This window comes from Elephas maximus, chromosome 5 (genome assembly GCF_024166365.1).
Source record: "Elephas maximus indicus isolate mEleMax1 chromosome 5, mEleMax1 primary haplotype, whole genome shotgun sequence".
Lineage (NCBI taxonomy): Eukaryota > Metazoa > Chordata > Mammalia > Proboscidea > Elephantidae > Elephas > Elephas maximus.
The window spans coordinates 105862811-105880084 of NC_064823.1; the positions used below are offsets into that span (position 1 = coordinate 105862811).

Sequence of the window (17274 nt, forward strand, 5' to 3'; positions counted from 1 at the left end):
CTTCGCTACTCAAAATGAAAACTTTAATTCCAAAATGAAAAATTGTAAAAACAAAAAAAGTACTCTCATTTAGAAAGTATTCTTTTATACTCTCATGATCTTCAAGAAGAAAATGACAATCAAAGAAATAAATAATTCCTATTCTAGTTCAAAGACTAGAGTTCAAATGAACACAAATGTGAAATTGATACAGATACCTGCATCGGAATCCCCATCTACACATGATGAAACTAGAGAGGATGAAGATGCTTTCTTTGAAACAAAATCTACAGCTTGCTACCAAGAAAAGGACTGATGTCCCTGCAAAAAAACAAAAACAATGTTGCTCAACAAGTTATCAAAAAAGAATTATCAAAAATGAGATTATTTGAAGATAAAGGCGTTACAAGAAAATGCTTAGAACTGGCTTATAGCTGTCTCTTCACCTTTACTGGTATGAAGTCAGAAAAAGCCTTTTCAGAAGCTGGAAAAATATGCACAAAAATATACATGCAATTTAAACAATGATACCATAGATAACTTGGATTTTAAAAATTCCATTAAGATTTAAAAAACTATATTTTAAGTTTTCATTATTATGTATTTCTGGATGTTTTAGCTTTTTAAATACCTCATTTTTATTGTTACTTGCTAATTCATATCAGAATGATAATATATATTTAACAACTACTTTTATAAGTATTTTTCATTTTAATGTATGTTTAACAACTTTATTTTTATGTTACTGTTTTACAATGTATTTATAAATTTTCATATTCAAAATGTATTCAGTGTACTTAGCTTCACAGATTTACATAACGAATTGTTTTGATAGTAGAATATTACCAAATAAATTCAATTAACATTACGATCATTTTGTCCTGAGAATAATCATTAGTAAAACCAGAGTCCTCAACCTTGGCTGTAGAGTAAAAAGCAAGAATTGGGAGGTTGGACTGGGTGAAGAAGGACTGCAACTTAATGAAAATGGGAAAGAGTTCAACATATTTTGTGGAACATGTTCTTGCAGTTAAAAGACAATAAATAAAGAAATGCCAAAGAACAGTAAAGCAGAAACACGCTAACAAGAATTTGTACTGGGTCAGGTAATAGGGTCTTTTGGCTTTTTCAACAGTGCTATGAAAGCAGAGGAGTTCTTTGGACTTCCAGAATTCACAGCAAGTTGCAAATTATCGTTATTAAATCTATCTGATTTCCCCCAACTAAAGGGACTTGAGCTTCTTGTATTCCACTAACAGTATACATGTTCTACCCTGGAAAAAATAAGAAAAAAACTGAGTGAGTAACCTGAAATATAAACTGCATAAAAGAAAATATCCATGTAACTAACAGTACTTTTTTTTAATGGGATTGTAAATTGAGGTATAGTCATGATTATACATTCAGAGTGATTGCCTCCAAATTTTTTTCTGCCTGACTGTACAGGTAACTTATACCCAATGTAGAATGCCTTGAAAATATGCAATATAAAAGAAAAATATATATATATAGAATGAAGAAAATTTCTTAAAAATTTTCTAAAATTAATCACTACAAACTTTTTGGTTTATTTATATTTTAGATCTTTATATGCATATATGTAATAGATATAAAAACATAGGATATTTTTCTTAGGTTAAACTGGAATCCTACCTAATATACCCTTATACTTCTCACCAAAATTCCAGATGGATTAAACAAGTTGTTGTTGTTAGATGCTGTCCCGTCGGTTCTGACTCATAGCGACCCTACGTACAAAAGAATGAAACAATGCCCTGTCCTGCGCCATTCTCACAACTGTTATTATGCTTGAGCCCATTATTACAGCTACTGTGTCAATCCATCTCATTGAGGGTCTTCCTCTTTTTCACTGACCCTCTAACTTTACCAAGCACGATGTTCTTCTCCAGGGACTGATCCCTCCTGATAACATGTCCAAAGTATGTGAGATGAAGTCTGGACATCCTGGCTTCTAAGGAGCACTCTGGCTGTACTTTTTCCAAGACAGATTTGTTCATTCTAATGGCAGTCCCTGGTATATTCAATATTCTTTCCCAACACCATGATTGAAAGGTATCAATTCTTCCTTCATTTTCCTTATTTACTGTCCAGCTTTTGCATGCATATGAGGTGACTGAAAACACCATGGCTTGGGTCAAGGGCACCTTAGGCCTTAAAGTGACATCTCTGCTTTTTTAACACTTCAAAGAGGACTTTTGCAGATGTGCCCAATGCAATGCACCCTTTGATTTCTTGACTGCTGCTCCCATGGGTATTGATTGCGGATCCAAGTAAAATGAAATCCCTGACAGCTTCAATCTTTTCTCCACTTATCATGATGTTGTTTATTGGTCCACCTCTGAGGATTTTTGTTTTCTTTATATTGAGGTGTAATCCATACTGAAGGCTGTGGTCTTTGATCTTCATCAATAAGTGCTTCAAGTCCTCTTCACTTTCAGCAAGCAAGGTTGTGTCATCTGTGTAACACAGGTTGTTAATGAGTCTTCCTCCAATCCTGATGCTGCATTCTTCTTTATACAGTCCAGCTTCTCTGATTATTTGCTCAGCATACAGACTGAGTAAGTATAGTGAAAGGATACAACCCTGGCAGACATCTTTCCTGACTTTAAACCATGTGGCATCTCCTTGTTTTGTTCGAACGACTACCTCTTGATCTATGTACAGGTTCCTCATGAGCATAATTAAGTGTTTTGGAATTCCCATTCTTCTCAATGTTATCTATGATTTGTTATGATCTACACAGTCAAATGTCTTTGCATAGTCAATAAAACACAAGTAAACATCTTTCTGTTGTTTTCTGCTTTCAGCCAGAATCCATATGACATCAGCAGTGATATCCCTCGTTCCACATCCTCTTCTGAATCTGGCTTGAATTTTTGGCAGTTCCCTGTCGATATACTGCTACAACTGTTTCTGAATGATATTCAGTAAAATTTTACTTTCATGTGATATTAATGATATTGTTCAATAATTTTTGTATTTGGTTGGATCACCTTTCTTGGGAATAGGCAAAAATATGGATCTCTTCCAGTTGGCTGACCAGGAAGCTGTCTTCCAAATTTCTTGGCATAGGTGAGTAAGCGCTTCCAGTGCTGTATTCATTTTCTGAAACATCTCAATTGGTATTCTGTCAATTCCTGGAGCCTTGTTTTTTGCCAATGCCTGCAGTGCAAACTGGACTTCTTCCTTCAGTGCCATTGGTAGTTGATCATATGCTACCTCCTGAAATGACTGAACATCAACCAATTCTTTTTGGTACAGTGACTTTGTGTATTCCTTCCATCTTCTTTTAGTGCTTCCTCCATTGCTCGGTATTGTGCCCACAGAATCCTACACTGTTTCAACTCGAGGTTTGAATTTTTCTTTGGTTCTTTCAGCTTGAGAAATGCTGAGCACGTTCTCCCCTTTTGGTTTTCTAACTCCAGGTCCCTGCATGTGTCATTATAATACTTTGTCTTCTCAAGCCACCCTTTGAAATCTGCTATTCAGCTCTTTTACTTCATCATTTCTTCCTTTCCCTTTAGCTACCTGACCTTCAAGACCAAGATTCAGAGTCTCTTCTGCCATCCATTTTGGTCTTTCCTTTCTTTCCTGTCTTTTTTTAAAGACCTCTTGCTTTCATCACGTATTATGTCGCTGATGTCATTTCACAACTCATCTGGTCTTCAGTCATTAGTGTTTGATGTATCAAATCTATTCTTGAAATGGCCTCTAAATTCAGGTAGGGTATACTCAAAGTCATACCTGGCTTTCATGGACTTGTTCTAACTTTCTTCAGCTTCAACTTGAACTTGCATATGGGCAATTGATGGTTGTTCTGTAGTCAGCCCCTAGCCTTGTTCTGACTGATGATATTGAGCTTAAGCAAGTTAGAGGTAACAAAAAAAGCACCAGTTGCCATAGACTCTGACTCACTGGTGACCCCACGTATGTCAGAGTACAGCTGTGCTCCACAGAGTTCTCAATGGCTGAGTTTTTGGAAGTGGATCTCCAGACCTTTCTTCTAAGGTGCCTCTGGACAGACTTGCACTTCTAACATTTTGGTTAGCTGTAAAGCATGTTAACCGTTTTTCCAAGAACTACAAAAACGTATCAGGAAACATGAATCAGTGTGTATTAGTCTGGAGCCCTGGTGGCACAGTGGGTAAGAGCTCAGTTGCTAACCAAAAGGCTGGCAGTTTGCATCCACTAGCCACTCCTTGGAAGCCCTATGCGACAGTTGTACACTGTCGTATACAGTTGCTGTGAGTTGGAATTGACTCAATGGCAATAGGTTTCATTTGGATTTATTAGTCTAGGAAGCAGGATTTTATTCTTAAAAGCAACACAAAATTACAAAGAAAAAAAGCAAAAATTTAAACTTGTAAAAATTTAAATCTGTGTATATAAAAAATCCATTCATAATTAGAACAAACAATATGAGATTATGTGTTTGCAAGATAGAATTATTAATATTCTTATGTTACGGATTGAAATCTTTACCCAAAAAAGTTATGTTGAAGTCAATATGACAAATATGACCCTTCTTTGGAAACAGGTTTTTTTTTTGGGGGGGGTTATGTTAATGAGGTGATACCAGAGTACAGTGGGTCCTACACCTAACCCCTTCTGACTGGTGTCTTTAAAACAGAGCAGAAACAGACACAGGCACACAGGGGAAAGAAGACAAGTGAAGACAGAGGCAAAACACTCTAAAAGCCCCGGGATGCCAAGAATTGCTAGCTGCTACTAGAAGCTGAAAGAAACAAAGGACCTTCCCCTGGATCAGATGCCCCAAATTCAGATTTTTAGCCTCTAGAACTGTGAGAAAATAAATATCTGTTCTTTAAAGCCACCCACTTGTAGTATGTTTGTTACACAGCACTAGCAAACTAAGACACCTTACATAAAGAACTTTTACAAATCAATAAGAAAAACACGATACTAATTTATACAGGATATGAAGCAATGACTCACAAGTCAAAATACAGCCAAGAAACATTAAAATTTTCAATAAAGAAGAAAAACAAAGTATCATTTTACCTGTAAGGTTTTCAGGTTTGTTTTATATTATCTAGTGGGGTCCAAGTGAGTTGGAATCAACTTGACAGCAACTAACAACATTGTAACTATTCAATACTGACAAAGAAGCCATAAAACTACAGCCTAACCCACTGCTAACTGCAGTGTAAATAAATACATTCTATCTAGAGGACATTTGTGTACACACATTTAAAGTCTTAAAAATGTTGCACTATTAACACCAATATAGCTGAAAAAAAATCAGATAAAAGAATTAAAAAAATGAAGAAACCCTAAGAATCATGTGGGACTCTATCAAGAAGGATAACTTGCATGTGATTCGAGTCCCAGAACAGGGATGGACAACAGAAAACACAGAGAGAATAGTTGAAGATCTGTTGGCAGAAAACCTCCCTGACATCATGAAAGACGAAAGGATATCTATCCAAGATGCTCGCTGAACCCCATTTAAGATTGAGCCAAAAAGAAAATCACCAAGACATTATCATCAAACTTGCCAAAACCAAAGATAAACAGAAAATTTTAAAAGCAGCCAGGGAGAAAAGAAAGGTCTCCTACAATGGAGAATCAATAAGTTCAGACTACTCAGCAGAAACCATGCAGGCAAGAAGGCAATGGGATGACATATACAGAGCACTGAAGGAGAAAAACTGCCAGCCAAGGATCATATATCCAGCAAACTTCTCTCTGAAACATGAAGGCGAAATTAAGACATTTACAGATAAACACAAGCTTAGAGAATTTGCAAAAACCAAGCCAAAGTTAAAAGAAATACTAAAGGAAATTGGTCAGAAAACTAATAATATCAGATACCAGCACAACACAAGGTCACAGAACAGAGCATCCTAATATCAACTCAAATAGGGAAATCACAAAAACAAATTAAGATTAAAAAAAAAAAAACGCTCAAAACAGGGAATCATTGAAGTCAATATGTAAAAGATCACAATAATCAAAAAGAGGAACTAAATACACGTGGCACAGAACTCCCATATGGAGAGTGATACAAGGCGATATAGGACAATACAAGTTAGGTTTTTACTTAGAAAAAAAGGGGTTAATATTAAGGTAAAAACAAAGAGGTATAACAACTCCATAACTCAAAATAAAAACCAAGAAAAACGTAACGACTCAGCAAACATAAAGTCAACTACTATGAAAATGAGGAACACGTAATTTACAAAGAAAAACGTCTCAGCACAAAAAATAAGTAGAAAAATGAAACTGTCAACAACACAGATAAAAAGGCATCAAAATGACAGCACTAAACACATACTTATCTATAATTACACTGAATGTAAATGGACTAAATGCACCAATAAAGAGACAGAGGGTCTCAGACTGGATAAAGAAACACGACCCGTCTACATGCTGCCTACAAGAGACACACCTTAGACTTAGAGACACAAACTAAAACTCACGGATGGAAAAAAATATATCAAGCAAACAATAAGCAAAAAAGAGCAGGAGTAGCAATATTAATTTCTGACAAAATAGACTTTAAAATTAAATCCATCACAAAGGATAAAGAAGGACACTACATAATGATAAAAGGAACAATTGACCAGGAAGATATAACCATATTAAATATTTATGCACCCAAGGACAGGGCTGCAAGATACATAAAACAAATTTTAACAGAACTGAAAAGTGAGATAGACACCTCCACAATTATACTAGGAGACTTTAACACACCACTCTCGGAGAAGGACAGGACATCCAGTAAGAAGCTCAATAGAGACACAGAAGACCTAATTACTACAATCAACCAACTTGACCTCATTGACTTATACCAGAACTCTCCACCCAACTGCTGCAAAGTATACTTTTTTTCCTAGCGCACATGGAACATTCTCTAGAATAGACGACATATTAGGTCATAAAACAAACCTTTGCAGAATCCAAAACATCGAAATATTACAAAGCATCTTCTCAGACCACAAGGCCATAAAAGTGGAAATCAATAACAGAAAAATTAGGGAAAAGAAATCGAATACTTGGAAACTGAACAATACCCGCCTGAAAAAAGACTGGGTTATAGAAGACATTAAGGAATGAATAACGAAATTCATAGAATGCAACAAGAATGAAAATACTTCCTATCAAAACCTCTGGGACACAGCAAAAGCAGTGCTCAGAGGTCAATTTATATCGATAAATGCACACAAACAGAAAGAATAAAGAGCCAAAATCAGAGAACTGTCCCCACAACTTGAACAAATAGAATGCCAGCAACAAAAGAATCCATCAGGCACCAGAACAAAACAAATAATAAAAATTAGAGCTGAACTAAATGAATTAGAGAACAGAAAAACAATTGAAAGAATTAACAAAGCCAAAAGCTGGTTCTTTGAAAAAATTAACAAAATTGATAAACCACTGGCCAGACTGACTAAAGAAATACAGGAAAGGAACAATCCGAATAAGAAACGAGATGGGCCACGTCACAACAGACCCAACTGAAATTAAAAGAATCATATCAGATTATTACGAAAAATTGTACTCTAACAAATTTGCAAACCTAGAAGAAATGGATGAATTCCTGGAAAAACACTACCTACCTAAACTAACACAATCAGAAGTGGAATAACTAAATAGACCCATAACAAAAAAAGAGATTGAAACAGTAATCAAAAGAATCCCAACAAAAAAAAGCCCTGGCCCGGATGGCTTTACTGCAAAGTTGTACCAAACTTTCAGAGAAGAGTTAACACCACTACTACTAAAGGTATTTCAAAGCACAGAAAATGACGGAATACTGCCTAACTCGTTCTATGAAGCCACCATATCCCTGATACCAAAACCAAGTAAAGACATCACAAAAAAAGAAAATTATAGACCTATATCCCTCATGAACATTGATGCAAAAATCCTCAACAAAATTCTAGCCAATAGAATTCAACAACATATCAAAAAAATAATCCACCACGACCAAGTGGGGTTTATACCAGGTATGCAAGGCTGGTTTAATATTAGAAAAACCATTAATGTAATCCACCATATAAATAAAACAAAAGACAAAAACCACATGATCTTATCAACTGATGCAGAAAAGGCATTTGACAAAGTCCAACACCCATTCATGATAAAAACTCTCAGCAAAATAGGAATTGAACGAAAATTCCTCAACATAATAAAGGGCATCTATACTTTTTTTATACAAAGCCAACAGCCAACATCATTCTAAATGGAGAGAGCCTGAAAGCATTTCCCTTGAGAACGGGAACCAGACAAGGATGCCCTTTATCACCGCTCTTATTCAACATCGTGCTAGAGGTCCTAGCCAGAGCAATTAGGCTAGACAAAGAAATAAAGGGCATCCGGATTGGCAAGGAGGAAGTAAAATTATCTCTATTTGCAGATGACATGATCTTATACACAGAAAACCCTAAGGAATCCTCCAGAAAACTACTGAAACTAATAGAAGAGTTTGGCAGAGTCTCAGGTTATAAGATAAACATACAAAAATCACTCGGATTCCTCTACATCAACAAAAAGAACATCGAAGAGGAAATCACCAAATCAATACCATGCACAGTAGACCCCAAGAAGATAAAAAATACTTAGGAATAATTCTTACCAAAGATGTACAAGACCTATATAAAGAAAACTACAAAGTACTAGGGCAAGAAACTAAAAAGGACCTACTTAAGTGGAAAAACATACCTTGCCCATGGATAGGAAGATTTAATATAGTGAAAATGTCTATTCTACCAAAAGCCATCTATACATACAATGCACTTCCGATCCAAATTCCAATGACATTTTTTAATGTGATGGAGAAACAAATCACCAACTTCATATGGAAGGGAAAGAAGCCTCGGATAAGTAAAGCATTACTGAAAAAGAAGAACAAAGTGGGAGGCCTCACTCTACCTGATTTTAGAACCTATTATACAGCCACAGTAGTCAAAACAGCCTGGTACTGGTACAGCAACAGGCACATAGACCAATGGAACAGAATCGAGAACCCAGATATAAATCCATCTACATATGAGCAGCTGATATTTGACAAAGGCCCAGTGTCTGTTAATTGGGGAAAAGATAGTCTTTTTAACAAATGGTGCTGGCATAACTGGATATCCATTTGCAAAAAATGAAACAGGACCCATACCTCACACCATGCACAAAAACTAACTCCAAGTGGATCAAAGACCTAAACATAAAGACTAAAACGATAAAGATCATGGAAGAAAAAATAGAGACAACCCTAGGAGCCCTAATACAAGGAATAAACAGAATACAAAACATTACCAAAAATGATGAAGAGAAACCAGATAACTGGGAGCTCCTAAAAATCAAACACCTATGCTCATCTAAAGACTTCACCAAAAGAGTAAAAAGACCACCTACAGACTGGGAAAGAATTTTCAGCTATGACATCTCAGACCAGCGCTGAAATCTACATGATTCTGTCAAAACTCAACCACAAAAAGACAAACAACCCAATCAAAAAGTGGGCAAAGGATATGAACACGCACTTCACTAAAGAAGATATTCAGGCAGCTAACAGATACATGAGAAAATGCTCTCGATCATGAGCCAAAGAGAAATGCGAATTAAAACTACAATGAGATTCCATCTCACTCCAACAAGTCTGGCATTAATCCAAAAAACACAAAATAATAAATGTTGGAGAGGCTGCGGAGAGACTGGAACTCTTATACACTGCTGGTGGGAATGTAAAATGGTACAACCACTTTGGAAATCTATCTGGCATTTTCTTAAAAAGTTAGAAATAGAACTACCATACAACCCAGAAATCCCACTCCTTGGAATATACCCTAGAGAAATAAGAGCCTTCACACGAACAGATACATGCACACCCATGTTTACTGCAGCTCTGTTTACAATAGCAAAAAGCTGGAAGTAACCAAGGTGTCCATCAGCGGATGAATGGTTAAATAAATTGTGGTATATTCACACAATGGAATACTACGCATCGATAAAGAACTGTGACGAATTTGTGAAACATTTCATAACATGGAGGAACCTGGAAGGCATTATGCTGAGCGAAATTAGTCAGAGGCAAAAGGACAAATATTGTATAAGACCACTATTATAAGATCTTGAGAAATAGTATAAACTGAGAGAACATATACTTCTGTGGTTACGAGGTGGGGAGGGAGGGAGGGTGGGAGAGGGTTATTTACTGATTAGTTAGTAGATAAGAACTACTTTAGGTGAAGGGAAGGACAATACTCAATACAGGGAAGGTCAGCTCAACTGGACTGGACCAAAAGCAAAGAAGTTTCCGGGATAAACTGAATGCTTCAAAGGTCAGCGGAGGCAAGGGCGGGGGTTTGGGGACTACGGCTTAAGGGGACTTCTAAGTCAATTGGCAAAATAATTCTATTATGAAAACATTCTGCATCCCACTTTGAGATGTGGCGTCTGGGGTCTTAAATGCTAACAAGCGGCCATCTATAAGATGCATCAATTGGTCTCAACCCACCTGGATCAAAGGAAATGAAGAACACCAAGGTCACACGATAACTATGAGCCCAAGAGACAGAAAGGGCCACAGGAACCAGAGACTTACATCATCCTGAGACCAGAAAACTAGATGGTGCCCAGCCACAACCGATGACTACCTTGACAGGGAGCACAACGGAGAACCCCTGAGGGAGCAGGAGATCAGTGGGATGCAGACCCCAAATTCTCATAAAAAGACCATACTTAATGGTCTGACTGAGACTAGAGGAATCCCGGCGGTCATGGTCCCCAAACCTTCTGTTGGCCCAGGACAGGAACCATTCCCGAAGACAACTCATCAGACATGGAAGGGACTGGACAATGGGTAGGAGAGAGATGCTGATGAAGAGTGAGCTACTTGTCATCAGGTGGACACTTGAGGCTGTGCTGCCATCTCCTGTCTGGAGGGGAGATGGGAGGGTAGAGAGGGTTAGAAACTGGCAAAATTGTCACGAAAGGAGAGACTGGAAGGAGGGAGCGGGCTGACTCATTGGGGAGAGTAAGTGGGAGTATGGAGTAAGGTGTAGATAAGCTTATATGTGACAGACTGACTTGATTTGTAAACGTTCACTTAAAGCTCAATAAAAATTATTAAAAAAAAAGTAGCAGTAATTAGCGTAAGTATATCATCAAAGACATAAAGATTTATATGCACAGATGTTTATGACAGCATTACTTAAAATTAAAAAAAAAACTTACATTTCCAAAAATTAGAGAACAAATGAATAAATCATGGGCCAGCAATACAGCAGTGATACCATGAAATATATAATGATCCTGATGCTCTTAAAAATGTTTATATATATGTAAAAGTGTATATATCAGTCTCCATTTCTGGGTGAATGATGGATGACTTTCATTTTCTTTATATAATATTTTGTACTTTCCAAATTTTCTTAAATGATCATGTAATCAGGAAGAAAAAACTGCACAAAAATATCTTAAAATACTCACTGCTAGGAAGGTACAAAGGAAATCCTGGTGGTATAGTGGTTAAATGCTACAGTTGCTAACCAAAAGGTCGGCAGGTGGAATCCACTAGGGGCTCCTTGGAAACTCTATGGGGCAGTTCTACTCTGTCCTACAGGGTCGCTTTGATCCAGAATTGACTCAATGGCAATGGGTTTGGGTTTTTTTGGCTTAAAAACAAAACAAAAAACCCAGTGCCATTGAGTCGATTCCAACTCATAGGGTTTAGGAGGGTGCAATGATATATATATTTTTTTAATGATATAGGTATCCATATATTGTTGGTAGTTACATAAACTGATAAAAACTTTTCTGGCAAATGTACCTAAACCGTCGAAAATAATTATTTTTTGACTTAGTAATCCCAGATTGTTTCCCTTTAGTTCTTGTATTTCTTTGCCAATTCCCCCAAATCGTCCAGCAATGCTCCAATGCTCACTGCTGCCACTGTGGATTGGAAAGTGACCTACATGCCTTTCCACCCTCCTCTGCCCCAACCCAGGCCAAAATTCTCCTCCCCCTTTCTCATCCTCCCCTCCTCTCACCACGCAGGTTTAGAACAAAAAGGGACTCAGGAATTTAGAGGTATATGTCATAGAAAATCAGGAGATAAGAGGATATAGTGAATTCCATGGAAATTACAAAAAGACTTAACCTAATTCCTGGTTACTGGAATCTAAAGTTTAGAACCAAGAATCTAACTGGTTCTAAAGTTTAGTACTGCTGAGCAGCCCTTCCTGAGTCCACACCACTTCATCTGCCTGACCCTTCCTGTGTTCCATAGATAAGACAGCATCCACTACTATGTCTAGTTCCCTTGATTTACTTTTAACATCTTAGTATGTGTGACTATTGGCCTCCTTCCTGTTCTGAACCCAGCTGGGTCCCCTGGGTTCCCACCTGCTTCTGAACCAAATGGCCATTACTTTCTTCCCTTGTCTACCTCTCTCCCACCCCTAAGACATCTGAGAGATTCAAACACTTATTCAATCATATCTCCTCCGGTTAGAAGCCCAGTTATTTCGCTTTAAAGCACCCTATAAGATACAACTACATTTTTATACCTTGAACTTGAATGCCTGCTAACGAAGGGGAATTTTTTTCTCCTCCATTTTCAGCAGTCCACTCTCACACAATGGCAAAAAAAAAGTTAAACTTAAATGTCATACGTTTTAAAAGATCAACTGCATGTTACAAAGCAAATCACCAACTTGAAACTTTCGGGTATTTAACAATGCTGAACCTCTGCTTATATGGCTATTACATTGTACTTTGATCATTTCTTACCTCCAAAAAGTAGACAAAAAAAGCAAGCAAATGACATTTAAAGAAAACATATGGAAGAAAAATCTCTTCCAACATACTACAGACAGAAGAAAAATTATTTTTGAGCCATACCAAAAATTTCATGAGAATATAATTTTAAAAAGACAAATAAGATTCTACTAAAATATAGAAATTAGAATAAATTCCTATCTAAAAACAAACACCAAGATCATAACAAAATATTAAAAGGCAAAAGTCTTATTTAAAAACAATATTATAAAATCCCAGTTTTACAGACAAGGATCCCTTAGCCTAGCCTATTGCCGTCGAGTCAATTCCAACTCATACGACCCTATAGGACAGAGTAGAACTGGCCCACAGAGTTTCCAAGGAGCACCTGATAGATTTGAACTGCCAGCTTTTTGATTAGCAATCTTAGCACTTAACCACTACGCTACCAGGGTTTCCAAGGATCCCTTTCCAAGGATCCCTTAAAAAAAAAAAAAAAAAAACTACTTAGGACAACTTAAATATGGGTCTTGAAACCTGGATACTGTCTCTACCACTGCGGCCTTTATCTGGCATGGCTCGGTTTTTCGTAGCTGTCCAAAAGGGTACTGACAGCCGTATCTACCATTATTTGTATCTCAAAAATCACTACATGATTAAAACTTGCATAAAATTACACATTCATATTCTCTCTCTTTTACACACACACACACACACACACACACACACACACAGTTATTTAACCCAAAATGGCTATTGTTTTAAAAAAAAAAAATGATACTGGATTAAAAGACAGAAAGTTCAACGATGAACACTAAGAATGCATTTCATGAACAAGCACTTCAGTTCAATTTCGGAAGCGGAAATAGCACACAGGGTCAGCTGAGCCCAGGAGTGACAAGAAGGGCAGTGCAGATGCGAGCCCCACGTTGCTGTGAAGGACCAGGGCAGGCAGAGGGCAAGAGACAGGGAAACCCATTCACCACGTTCCCAACCACCAGTAGACCCTTGTTTCTCATCACATTAAAATATACACAATCCTTGCACACCTCTTGATCTGATCTGCAGTACATCCCTTTGTTATCACAAGACATGTGTAACTCATTAGCTCAAATGCTTTTGACCTTTTCTTTTTTAAAAAAATAACATTTCTAGAATTAACAAGTTATACAATCAGTTGAAACTAGATTGTGTGAAACGCCAGTTCATTAATGGGTATAATCATACTTCATCCAGTAAAAATCTGTTAACAAAGGAAAAAAGTTGGATTAAAAAACTTGTTTTTTTCTGGTTATTTTACAGTCAATTTTTCCATAAAGGCATTTCGTAACTCATGATACAAACTTGAGATCCAAATACTTCATTCAGGAAAGTATTTAATAAATGCCAAGAACCAAACCAAAAAGAAACAAACCCATTGCCATCAAGTCAATTCCAACTCATAGCGACCCTACAGGACAGAGCAGAACTGCCCCATAGAGTTTCCAAGGATCACCTGATGGATTCAAACTGCTGACCTATATGGTTAGCAGCCGTAGCTCCTGATCACTACACCACCAGGGTTTCCAGGAATGGGTAAAGTTGTATGGAAAAGGCAAAGATGAATAAGGCATTGCCACGCTTTCATGACACTCAAAAGCTAGTAGTAAACGTACACAAATTACTAGATCCCAAGGCAGCAGGATGTGTATGTGTGAACATGCCATAAGGTATATTAAAATGTTAAACCCATTGCTATGGTGTCAATTCCAACTCACAGGGATCCTAAAGGACAGAGTAGAACTATCCCATAGTTTCCTAGGCCATAATCTTTACAGAAGCAGACTGTCACATCTTTCTCTCGCAGAGCAGCTAGTGGGTTCGAATCTATGACCTTTTGGTTAGCAGCCAGGCCCCTCACCATAGGGCACCAGGGCTCCTTAGATAAAATGTTAAGAGCACCCAAAAAGGGAGAAAAGAAAAGCTAGGCATCAGGACAAAAGACCTACATTAGCATACTATCTAGTCATTTACTCAATTAATCAAACTATTAAAATCAATTACTGAATTAAACAAAATAGGTTAAGAGGTCCAGCGTGATGCAGTATGACCTGTCTAGGGCACAAGAGATCAGATTCTAATTCTCATCCTGCTGAGTACTAGCTTCTAGCTCTATGACACTGACTGACCCATCACTTTTTCCAAACCTAAGTTCCTCATTTATAAAAGGAAAACGTTACCTGCTCTACCAGTTTAATGGGCTGCTGTGAGAATGAAATCCGCTCAATGAATCGTTATTTCACAATAATTTTAAATCCGAGCTTCCTTCCCATACAGGAATCTCGTATCATTTCCGATGGCTGGTAGGTTACACAACTTCTGCCTGAGTACCTCCAGTAATGAGAATTTATTTCTCAAGAACAGCTACTACATTTGGGACAGCTCTAATTCTTAGAAAATTCTTGCTTAGTGAAACCAAAATATGCTCCTCTGAAATTTCCATCCATTGGTCCTATGAAAAACCATGTTACTGGAAGAACGACAAATCGCTTTTAATCAGGAAATTTTAGGGGAGGCTTCACTCAAAGGAGGCATCTGCCAGTTCTTAAAGGGTGGGAAAGGTTCTGACTAGTGGGCTGCAAGACCTGGCTTTTTTTTTAAATCAAGGAGGTCTGTTGGGGGGAGAGACCAGCAGGAGAGCACATGGCATGCTCCAAGAAGTGCCTGAAGCACATTCTGGTCTGAGTATAGCGTATGCTCTGTTGTCCGTCGGGTCGCTATAGGTCGAACTGACTCGAGGGCATCTAACAACATACGTGCAAGGGAGTGGTGGCTGAAGACTGGAGGCTGACTGGGCCCAGATCATGAAGAAACCTGAACATCCAGCTAAAGAGGGTGGACTGAAATCTGTAAGCAGTGGCAAATCATTCACGATTTCTGAGAAGTGGTAAGATTCAATGTTTAGGAAGATTAGTTAGATGGCAACAGGCAGGAGGATGGGGGACGCTGAGCGCCAACCGGGCCCCAACTTGCGGTTGTTTAGTTAGAGACTATAAAGAGCGCCTGAATCCGGCAATTGGAATTAGTGAAAGAACACAGGGCGGCCGGAGGGAAAACGTTTAAAAAGGTTTGACCACACGTGACTAGGCAGAGTCATCTATTAACACAAACTCAGAAGTTAATTTACATGTATTTCGGGAAGGCCAAAATACAGGATTTTTGTATACTTATAAATTTAGTTTTAGTACCCAACACTGCTGCAGCCCTCTGTACTGTGGAAAATCTGACTACTCCTCTGCGTCCCTAAGGCCTACTACCTGCTAGCCAAAACGCGTTTTTAAAAAAGTGAAAGTCACAGTTCATAACCCATATATATTTAACAAAAATCGCAAGTCATGCAAAGCTGAATTTGGGTAAGCAGTTTGAGATAAGCTGTTCCAAGAGTGAAACGGCCAATGTTACTGTCTCCGGGGAATACAAACTGCCTCCCAGCTCCCTCTACTAAAAACTTTCTACTTAGGGTAGGTGTTTCCCACTACTCTACGATACACCTGATCAATTAGACGCCCTTTCCTCAGTAGCATCTTTGTCCGTCCGAACTAAAGGTTTGCCTCCTGAGCGTCCCGTTTCCCTAAAAGGAGCTAGGCGCGGCCAGGCCCGACCGGGAAGACAGCGCTGGGATCGTCTGCCAGTCTGGAGAGTAGGGGCCGGCCTCCCCTCCCCCAGCCGGGGGCGGCGCTCTCGGCAGCGCCAGCCTGGTACCCGGCGCAGCAGACTCCGCACCTCGCCCGCCCCATCCCCCGCCCACGGCGCCGCGCGGTCCCGCCCGCCGCGGCCCTTCCACCGCACCTCGGCCCGAGCCGGCTCGGGGCCCTGCCCTGCCGCGGGCTGCGGCTGCAGCTGCTGAGCAGGCACCGCCGGTTCCTTGTTCCGGTGGCTAAGGTCTTCGTCGACGACGGCCCGCACCCCGGCCGGGGCCCACAGCAGCGGAACCAGCAGGAACAGAAGCAGCCCGGGCGCGGATGCGCGGCCGCTCCCCTGGGCCGCCGCCATCCCACCCGCCGAGACCGCCACGCAAGGGCGCAGCAGGAGGAAGTGCTAGCGACTGGAAGCCTCGACCCGGAGCCGCCTCCGCGGCGTGGTCCTCGCGTCCCGCACACCACGCCGCTGCTTAGTAAGGAGTCGGCGCCATGCGGAAGGTGGGAGCGGCGGGCGCGAGGCTTATGGGCAGGCCGCGGTGACCCGCTCAGGTCTCGTTCTCTCAGGCGGCGGCCACACAGGACTCGACCAACTGTCTCCGCGCAGCCCAGCACCGACTCCTTGGGCCCCGCCCCCTGTCCGTGACGGCCTCCCATTGGCCCGGCGTCCGCCTCGGCGTCGTGACGTCCCTAGGGCAGGTTGAGGCGCGGCTGGCGCCCTCTTACCATTGGGCTGGGTGTCCTAGGCAGGTACCGGACGCCACGTGGCCTTCCTCTTCGCGGCATCCTTCCCGCGCCCCACTCGGGCGGGACCCCTTTCCCTTTTCTCTGCTCCACCGTCCCAGGGCTGCGCGGC

General features: G+C 39.7%; 1 protein-coding gene across 2 annotated transcripts in view; it reads right to left on the minus strand.

The window, feature by feature from the left end:
* Positions 1 to 17050, minus strand: part of TMEM165 (transmembrane protein 165) — a 42608-nt gene extending 25558 nt beyond the window's left edge. The window contains exons 1-2 of one of the 2 annotated variants that reach the window (XM_049886921.1): positions 16570 to 16654; positions 198 to 300 (exon numbers count right to left, since the gene is read on the minus strand). In XM_049886921.1, coding sequence (XP_049742878.1) covers positions 198 to 215 — 18 coding nt within the window. In that variant the 5' untranslated portion in view covers positions 216 to 300; positions 16570 to 16654. Of the gene's footprint in view, positions 1 to 197; positions 301 to 16569 lie in introns of both variants that reach the window. The other variant, XM_049886920.1, reaches the window with a different exon arrangement.
* Positions 17051 to 17274: the final 224 nt, after the last annotated feature.